At 42.0% G+C, this 10753-nt stretch overlaps 1 protein-coding gene across 1 annotated transcript in view; it reads right to left on the reverse strand.

The window, feature by feature from the left end:
- The window catches only part of LOC311059068 (transcription initiation factor TFIID subunit 4), a 146640-nt gene extending 139418 nt beyond the window's left edge, over positions 1–7222 (reverse strand). The window contains exons 1-2 of the mRNA XM_084076686.1: positions 5542–7222; positions 2599–2741 (exon numbers count right to left, since the gene is read on the reverse strand). Coding sequence (XP_083932812.1) covers positions 2599–2741; positions 5542–7183 — 1785 coding nt within the window. The 5' untranslated portion in view covers positions 7184–7222. The remainder of the gene's footprint in view (positions 1–2598; positions 2742–5541) is intronic.
- Positions 7223–10753: the final 3531 nt, after the last annotated feature.

Genomic DNA, 10753 nt, shown 5'->3' on the forward strand with positions numbered 1-10753 from the left:
TGAAATAAACTGACCCATGTTCATGAAATGAAAAGCACACATAACTAGGCGCTCGGTGGTGCAGTGGTGAATAGCCCCACTTGGAACCTCTCCCTACAGCTCCGAGATGAGGTCCCACAGCGTCGGGTGCAGGCAGGTGACGACACCGGCGAAGATTGGCCACTATGCATGATTCTTACCTTTTTTCCTCACATCGTATCCAAAAAGTAAAAGGTCAGCCCCCCTTTCTCACAAAAGTTTAACATTTTAGCGGCCAAGAAAATGACTGACGGATTGAAACAAGCGTTTAAATCACTTTTTTTTGTCAGCCTGTGCCATGTTTTCCCAATGCAATCTTACGGGAGCATTACAGTGCATGCGGACCAGGGTTGACTGGCCACAGGCTGACTAAAAAAGTGATTTAAACGCTTATTTTCAACCCGTCTGTAAAAATGTCTTGGCCGTTAAAATTTAAAACATCTGAGCTGATCTTTACTTTTTGGATGCGATGTGTGGAATCATGCATAGGTGTCGTCACATGTCGGGACCTCATCTCGGAGCTGTACAGCGGAGGGAGAGGTTCCGATTGGAGCTAAGTGGTAAAGAGCCTGCCCACCACCGCGGAGGTTGTGGGTTCGAATCCACCGTGGTGTGCATCCGGCTTTGTCGAGCGTCTTTATACGGACACAATTGGCCAGTGTTCGGGGGAGGGAAGGCGGACGGGAAGGGTGATATCGCTGCACATAATAATCCTACGGGCTGGGGTCGGTAACCTGTCAGCAGGGAGTGTTGGGCGCGAGGAGTAGGACAAAAGATCTACGTCCTCCCGGTGGAGGCGCCTCACTGGTAGGTGAGTCAGTAGAATACGACAGCAGTGACAACAACAACACACAAATCTGTGGGGAGGAGGCATTGCGACTAAATTGGGGAGAGAAACGGGTAAAAAGTAGTGACGTGTCGTTCATGATCGATTCGTTCAAAAGAACTAGTTCATTTGCCGCGAACGTGATCGAGCTCGTTCACTTTCTGAAACTGTTACGTTCACGCGCGACGTAAAAAGAAAAACGCTCCCGCGATGGTGTTTTTTACACACATTATAAAACATACATTAACCACTTTAGCCCTATTTTATACATAGGCTGTTTGAAAATAGCAGATCTACAAGCTCACAACGCGTCGCATCGCGACACGTTGTGAGCTTGTAGATCGGCTATTTTCAAATATGTTAGCACTTTTACTTTTGGTACTTTAAGTATATTTTGATGCCAATACTTCTGTACTTTTATTTGAGTAAATTTTGAACGCTAGAAAATAGCGCTACTGAACGAGAACGTGAACGAATCATTTGAACAAATCATTGCCGTGAACGTGAACAAAATCGTCCGTTCACTGAAATGAACCTTTTTTTCCCACCACTAGTACTGTAATAAATATGTACACCTGTAATCAATCCTTCCTCTAATCTGTGATGTGACATTGACACCACAGGGTTCACTTTAGTTCTCCTTTCTGGCTCAGGCAGTGAAGTGTGAATACAATACCACACATGCAAAAAATAAGAGTACAAATCTGTCACATAATATCTGTCACAAAAACACTGTCCAGTTTCCTGTTAACCCATTCAACCCATGACACATATCTGTGTCATGTTAGATTTTTTTGCTATAACCATTATTCTAGTCTTTTGGCTAATCAAAATTGAAAAATCTTGAAATTGTCTTCAAATCTTTGAATATATATATATTTTCAAGCGAACAAATACATATACTTTTGGGGGTCCTTGACATGAAAAAGTTTGAGTACCACTGATATATAGCAACATATGTTTTTTCAAAAAACTGTTAGGATTTAGAAGACATTTGTAGAATCCCCAGAAGCATAGATTTGATTTACAAATGTTTTGTAAAAATTGTCACGGTTACGAGCTTGTACAGTATATCTGCTATTTTTAAATAGCTGAAGAAATCTAAAATGACACAGATGCGTTCCTGGTCTTAAGTTAACAAGGAGGAAGAATAGACAACTCCTAACAAGGAGGAAGAATAGACACCTCCTGTCTCAGGGCCCTGGTCAGAGTTGAGACTCACTGCCGGACCCTGCTGTAACATGGTAGAGAAGATACGGGCAGAGGATAAATAGGGAAACTGCGATGGGAGATGGGATTCTCTTTCAAGTGATGAGAGGCTCTTATCTCCATATTTTAACTTTTTGTGTTTTTTACAGAGTCACACAAAAAAATGCGGGTCCAAACACGTCTCAAAACACCTGAAAAATAACAGTTTTGGATATATGAGGTTTCCACCCAAAAATAGCAGATATACACGCTCATAACAGAGTGCCACGGACCCCCATCTCAAAATATGTTGTTCCAGGGTCCCCCAGAAGCAAAGATTTGAGTTAAAAATGTTCGCTTTAAACAATATATATATATATATTCAAAGATTTGCAAACATTTTCACGATTTTTCAAAAAAAGATCAACAAGCTCATGAGCTATGAGCTTGTATATCTGCTATTTTTAAATAGCCAAAGTATAAAATAACGGTTAAAGTGGTTACACAGATGCATTACCGGTTTGAACGGGTGAATGGGATAAGAATGCATAGGTGGTGGAATGTACCTGCGGAGCGGGGACTCTGAAGGCAGCTCCAGTGGTCGGGGTGGCCGGCCGTGGAGTGATGTTGTTCTGGGCCTGGGCCTGGGCTAAGGCCTGCTGAGGTACCATCACCAGTTGACCCATCTCTGTCCGTACCAACACCATGCCTGGGGGAACAGGGGGCAGAGGGCATTACTCATTGATCATGGAGGGTATTTAACACACATTTTAAGAAGCACAGCTCAGGACCTGCATGTTAACCTCTATTGAAAGGATACCTGTATTCCTTTATTATTATAACAACACCTTTGCTAACTTATTACAGTTGATTTGATTTCTCTACTCTCTTTGTTTAATTATTTACGGTCATTATTATTTCAACGTATGAGTTAGTTTAGTTTATTTGTACTGAATGAAGGAATCGTTTGCATTAATGCTACAAGCAAAAGCCATCTTTTTTTTTAAATGTATTTCTTAATCTTAGTAATCCACGACAAGAGTGTTTTCTCTTAGTTCATTAACACCTGTCACCGGTTAAATGTGTTTTGTTTGATCAGTTCATCTAGTGCGTGACTTTTGCATGCAATTATCCACTGTGAAGGTGTTCTAGAATTCAAGCTAACTGAATCAAGTGACTGAGTGGATATCACAAACCACATGCTTTCCTGCCGATACCATCATTGTCCCCAGACAAGACCTATACCAGGTCAACAACAGCGCAATTTTGCCTTCAACTACATATTTCTACAGTCTGCTATTACAACATAACTAGTAATGTTCCTTGTGTTCAATAACAATAACATGAACTATTTCAAAAATAAATGATATGGAAACATTTTCCTATGAGACTCAGGTAGTTCAATCCTTAAATGATGAGTCACAACCTCAGAAATAGCCATAATTTACTTTTATGCCAGCAGAGTAGTAGTCAGTTTTTCCAGTAGGTGTATTAGATCACATTAGTGGAGTAAAATGGTTTCATTAATGATTCAAGTATAGTGACCTAAGTCAATAAATTACGGTTGGATCTTTCCATTTGACTCTTTTTTTTACATTAAAAGTCCCTTACAGCATATGCAGCGTAATACAAATTTTGGTTCATTAATCCTCCTTATATTGCGTCAATATATCATTAACTCAGATTGTAGGAATTGCATGGCAGCAAACACTAGGCTTATACAGTATACATATATGACAAAAAAGTGTTATTTCTTATAATACCACTCTTATGAACTGGTCTGCTAACATGTGATAATTCTTGTTTTATGTACATTTGTCTGTCTTGGCGAACTTGGCAATGAAGTTGAATGGCAATGTCAGTATATCTGGTTCACACAAGGTCGAACGTCGAAGGTCCTGACACTTCTCTTTGCCACCTGCCTTAGCTCTGTCTTATTCAGGCTATAAAAACAGGATTCGGGACAACTTGTGGTAGAAAGAAAAGGTGGATCTAGTGTAATGTATACAGTTCATCCAGCAGTTTCTTTATTTGGACCCTTGTGAATTAATGCAATGGGGGTGGAGGGGTTATGCATTTACTCTGGGATACAATGCATCAGATGGATATCTTTTTATCTTTCAGTAAACCTTGAGACGGGGTCAGAAACCTAGGTTTGTGGGACATTTATGGTTCCAACAGGACTGGTGCAAAACTAGGAGCACTTTCCGTGTCCTTGGTGACTCAGCACATGGTCCACATAACCATGCTGTCCTGGGTTCAAATCCAGCTCAACATCCGGCTGTTTCTTATTTCTTTTCTCTACTGTGGTGTGAAATTTATCAGAAATTCCCTAGACATACCATAATGAAATTGGGTGGTTTTTATTTTACATATGAGCACAGCACAGCTGCCCAAAACGTTGCTGTGTCACCTTATAACAGCAAAAAAAAGAAAAAATATGCTTATGACTGCAAATTCTTTGTTGATCATCATAATGCTGAAGGTAACAGGTCTCCACTGAGTATGCTGCAAAAAAAACTGAACTAAAAAGGAAAGGAACATTTATTTTAAGTGTTTTACTGCCCTCAGCAGGTGACCTGACCAGCATATTAGTCTTTAAGTCATGTGTAGAATGAATTTACATAGCTCCTCTTACTTTATCTACAGTGTATTTGTATTCTCTGCTGTCAGTCATGACTTCGCACTGTCCTTTTGCCCTGCAAATGAAGTCCTGTTATGCGTCTAACATGTATGTCACTGTCTGCTGTCAAACTCTATTAACGGTCAGTTAAGTGTCTCTGCCATGATTGCGAGACAAATCCCTATAGCGTCATTGTATTTGACTTTTAAAATGATTCACATTGTTTGTTGAAAACACTTTTGAAATCCAAATCTTTGAAACAATGAATGTAAGAAATGTCATGCAAGTCCCATGAAGTCGATTATTAGGTGTAAAGTGCTGGTTGGTTGATAACTGTTCACCCATAAGCACCACTCGTCCATTGATCACTGTGTATAGTATTTGTGTGACAGTCCTCAGTATCACTTTAACCACCAAGTATAATAATATATGTACAGGACTTGGTCTTGCTGACATTGCTAGTGGTACCTGGAAATAGTGACAACTTAAGAGTTTCCCCAATACATACTGAGACTGACACACATGGTACAAAAGGATGGACATGACCCCCTTGCTCCAGAAAAAAACGCTCTATAATAATAATCACCACTGTGTTCCAAGTGAGACCTGATGAGTCTCAGGATCAGGGTTAGTATCAAACAGATGTCATTCTAAACAAGTGCTTCTCAAAACAGTGCATCGGGACCCAAAGGTGGGTCCATGAAATTCTCTGATAGGGCCACAGAGCGAAACCTTTAACATAGGAATATTCTGAGTTAATATGCACAGGGTCCTGACTGACTTCACAGTCAGTGCACTGTGTGGCTCTCTGTGGGTGAAACGACTGTAAACTGCCTCCAGAAAAGTGGATTCTCTCCACTTTTCCATCCCCTTAACAAAACCTTACCCTGTGGGATGGTAAACCCAGGGGGCAACTGAATGGTCGTCTGCTGCTGAGATGGTCTAACAATCAGTTGAGGGGCTACAATCCTTTGAGGTGCGGGTAGTCCAGGACGAGGTTGAGACTGAGCAGGTGTGGCGGCGGCCACGACAGGCATCGGCGAAGGAGCCGCCGGCCTTACTACCATTCCAGCGGCCGTGGTGGTGGTGGTTTGAGGAGCAGTTATGTTTATGGAAGTCGTTACCCCCGTGACACAGGTGGGGGTTATGGTGGCAGAGCTCAGTTGCTGCTGGGCTGCTGCTGTTGTTGTTGTTACAGGGATGACAACAGAAGATGGAGAGGACACGACAACAGTATTTATTACAGAATTGACACCGCTCGACTGGCTAGAAGACATTACAACTTTGCAGGGATGTTGTTCGTCCGTCTTGGAAGACCCACAGTTTGTGACTGTAGTAGTTTTGCTGTGGTTCACCTGCTGTGAAGGTGAAGAAGAGGCGGGGGTGGTGGTGGTGGATCCTAGCCGGGCTCCCTGCTGAACCAACGCTGACACACTGGTCCCATTACCGTTCTGAGCTATACTGGCCACAATGTGACTCGGAAGTCTATGCAATGCAATGGTAGGCGTCCCTCGGTCGAGAGCAATGGCAGACTGACTGGCAGAGACCCCCGTGGCGTTAGTGGACATGGTGAAAGTCGTAGTGTTTATACACGTTGTCGTTACCGTTGGAGGAGGCGCAGCAGCGGCGGTAGAATTGGCGGCAGCAGCCGCAGGAGCAGCAGCTGCCACCACCACGGGGCTGACGAGAGGAGCCACGGTGGTAGCCACCACTACCGCCGCGTTGTTGTTGTTACTGTTATTATTACTGTTCCTCCTCGTCGTTATCACGGCTCCGCCGTTCAAACTCTTGATCCGGGATGAAGCGGTCCTCCGCGGCGCGGCGGCGGCAGCGCGTTTCCTCGGCGGGGGTTTGCTCACACTGGCGTCCGGCGTCGTCGTTGTCGTCGTCGCCTGCTGGGAGGAAGCCCTGCATCCCCGACCGGTGGCGGTGGAGGTGGCGGTGAAGGTGGAGGTGGTGCTGATGCTGCTGCTGCTGACAAGCGGAGACACTAAAGTTGAGCCTCCAGATGCGGTAACGGGCAGTGTGGTGATGGATGGAGCTTCCTGTGGCTGCGGAGCCTCCACGTTCACGGCGGCGGCGGCGGCGGTGGAAGAAGCTCCCTCGCCGAAGGAGCTGCACAGCGGAGAGGAGGACAACGAGACACTTTTATCCGAAACCATTTCTTTACAGTTTGTTTCCCCGTGCGTGTCAGTGTTGTTGTGTGTCCCCGTTCCTCCTCCTCCACCTCCTTGTTGATGTTGTTGTTGTTGTTGTTCTGGTGGTGGTGTGGTGGTGGTGTTGTTGCCCACCACCACTTGAGCTGGTGGTGGTAGCGTTTTTCCCCCCAAGTGATGGTGGTTCTTTGCGGTGGCCGTGACCGTCGGGCCAGCGGTGGCTTCTTGTTCTGCAGGGTGGCTCTGCTGCTGCTGCCCGCCGCCGGACAGCTGCGACTCCAGGGAACCGACCAGGTCGCTCACGGCTTTCTCGTCCACCTCTGAAAAGAGCATATCTTCCAGGGGGTCTGAGGAGGCGCCCGCCGCCGCCATCTCTGATCCTAGGCTTCAATCTCTCCCTCTCGCTCTCTCTCTCTCTGGTTTTAGAGAGGGAAAAAAACTATGTAGTATTTTTCTTATACCGCGCATGCGTGTTACTATGGCATTGTGGGAATGAATCTGACGTCATTAGAATTAAAAAGGGAAAGGGATGATATAGCTGTACGCGTTGTGATTATTATTGTTTATGAATTATTATTATCTGTCTTTGCCCGCTGCTATTTTATTTATTTATTTCTGCTTGTTCTACTGTGTTGTTTTTTATGATTGAATGAACACGCAATGTCTCGTAATTTTATGTTTTATTTTGGATGAAATAAAAAAAAGAAGCATATTTCAATGAATAAAAGAAACAAGTGTATATTTTTCTTCTCTTGGCAATGGTTACTGTATTTAATTATTGAATGTGTGTAACTGTGACGAATACCAAAACGCTTGCCCCAAAACACAGTCACCCCGGGGGAAATACGGCGGTATTCACCTGGTATTCCTAAACGTAACCTCAGTAAAACGCTGCCAAAACCTAAGCTTATTCCTAAACTTAACCTCAGTAAAACTATGCCTAACCCTAAACGTATTTCTAACCATATATCCTTACATGAATACTGTGACTGTCTCCCACCCACATATATAAATCTGCTACGGTCACTGAACTGAACTAATTGTCTTAAATACACACACACACACACACACACACACACACACACACACACACACACACACACACACACACACACACACACACACACACACACACACACACACACAGCATAATTTCACCGAATCGCCACTCAGAGATGAAGATGAATATGTAATTGCAATAACTATTTAAGATTCCATATCCTGAGAGGACGTTAGCGCCGTGATTTGCTAGTTGATTGCAAGGGAAACAACATGTACAAATTGTAAGGCCTGACGATTGATTATGGGCTGCTATAAATGTTTCGGCATTTTTACGACGTTAACCGTTCTTCGTATTTATTCATTATTAGTTCTTATTTGTATTTATTTTATTATGACATTATCGGCTCAATCATTTATATAAGAAACGTGAATAATGGTCTCCCTGACAACTGCCAAGCCAATCACAGCGTGACTGTCCCCCCAGGCTTGGGGATGTTTCCATGGAGCTATAAGGATTTTCAGACTGCGCCGCAGAACCAGTGTTGCCAGGTCTACTTATTATAAGCGACTTTGGGTTTGTTTTTTCTGTAAAGTTGCTTATAAATATTAATCCATTAAGAAAGACAGATTCAGCCGCTGAGCAAATTCAAAGGGACATTTTTATTCTTTTTTTGCCGATGGGTTCCCAGATTGTTAAATATTGGTAGTTGCGGGTTGCTTTTTTGAGCTTGTTTCTAAAGTGTGTAGTTTCTTAAAATTTAACATGCATTTGTCCTCGGACCCCCCCATCTAAAAATATTTTGTGCCAGAGACCCACGTACCAGATTGTGTTGTTAAAAATATTTAAATTCTTTCATTTTCCCAATAGTTTTTGGGGAAAATAGCAGATTTACACGGCTATTTTCAGATTTTTGCTAAACAAATAAATGGTATTGGTAAATGGTGCATTTATATAGCGCTTCTATCCGAAGCGCTTTACATTGATTGTGCAATGGTCTAATATTGAAAACAAAGTTTTCAATATTGAAAACAAAGTTTTCAATATTAGACCTACTCCTACAGATTTTGTCCAAACATCACACAAATTGGTACACATTATCTTTATAGTCATTCATCAAGACAGTTCTGTCCGATTTTTCATATTCCACCTGATTGGCGACTTTCGAACACGATAACCCACAATAACCTACCTGACCTGGCGGAGACCTGCCCTCCTAGGAGCACTTTTTTCTAGTTTGGGCTTGTTTTCCATATAGTCCATGAGCCAGAGCCCCAAAATTGAGCAATGATTATCTTAAGAGTGGGCAAAACCATACTGTGAGAATGAGCCCTTTTGCGTCTGGAAGCAGTACAGAGGCATTTGTAAAGTGCAACCAAAAGGGGTGTTTATTCACCGACATCAAACAAGACAATACAGGAGCTCCAATACAGGTGACAGACATGTTGCCTGGCTTTCATTCTACCTCTAACTAAACAGGCTTGTTACTGGCAGCATTTTATACTCAGCTGGAGCAGCTCAGGCAATTAAGACTCCACCATGTCAAGGGGTAGATAAACAGATATACAAATACAGAAATATATAAATGCAGAAATACATATAACATTAACTCATAAAATATCTTAAAACTCCATGAACTACACCACTAATGATTCTCATACTACAACTTTACACAAGATCCCTCACAATTCCAAATACACATTATAACCCCCCTCTGCCCTTCTGACCTGGTCCAGCCCAATTACACTGGCAAACAGAACAGCCCACTTTGGTACATGTTAAGTTTTCAATCATTACTCAGCATTACCCATATTGCACCTCTCACACATTCCACTTAGTCTCTATTGCACTCATATTACACCAATTGCACTTGCCAGATATCACCAAACATGTTGTCTCCATAGGTGGACTAGTTAGCTGAGTGGCCAGCTCAGCTGGACAGGACACGTCTCAAATGTTCAGTTAAATGTAATCAACAATAAAATGACTGCATTCCTTTCTGTGCAAACTACAATGTGCAAATTATGCCGTGCAAATACTAAAGTGACCATATGCTATGCAATTAATCCATCCATAAATAAAGGTTACAATGTACATGTGCAAATGGCAAGTAACAGAGGACCTCTCTGTTACACATACCTATAATAAATTGTTTATAGGGTCAATACGAGTAAATAAATATATGATAACCTTTCCACAGGAGCAGCTTTTTCATATTTATCACACATTTTGTTATTTTCCCCTATATGACAGGTGAAAAAATGACAAGATTTTAAACATTGTTATCATAATGAAACTTCCCCAGTTGATTACTTACATGAAGGCAATGATCGGATTACAAGTTTTCTGAAATTGTATATTTAAATATGCAAATAAGGCATTTAGTCCATGAGCCAGAGCCCCAAAATTGAGCCAGATATTAAATATTACCTCGTTAAAAACCTTTGACATCTTAACAAAATGAAATAAGAATGTTGACTCTGGCTTTGTCCAATGTTCCAATGTTGATTCTGGAAAGTTATGCAAATTCGGGCATATTTTCCTAATGCCTAATTTGCATATTTAAATATACAATTTCAGAAAACTTGTAATATGATAAATCATTGTCTTCATGTAAGTAATCAACTGGGGAAGTTTCATTATGATAACTATTTTTCAAATGTTGTAATTTTTTCACCTGTCATGTACGTATGGGGAAAATAACAAAATGTGTGATAAATATGAAAACACTACTCCTGTTGAAAGGTTATCATATATTTATTTACTTATATTGACCCTTTAAGGATAATTCCTTTTTAACAGGTCGTTCATGAAAGTCCTTGCGGTCTTGTTTCCAATGAAAACCTGTGAGCAATTAGGGGTTAAGAGTCTTGCTCAGGGACAAATTTCATTTCATCGACACATATGCTGGCCTGGTCTGGAATCGAACCTGGGGCAACCAG

Source organism: Gymnoscopelus microlampas (genome assembly GCF_963454915.1).
Source record: "Gymnoscopelus microlampas genome assembly, chromosome: 1".
NCBI lineage: Eukaryota > Metazoa > Chordata > Actinopteri > Myctophiformes > Myctophidae > Gymnoscopelus > Gymnoscopelus microlampas.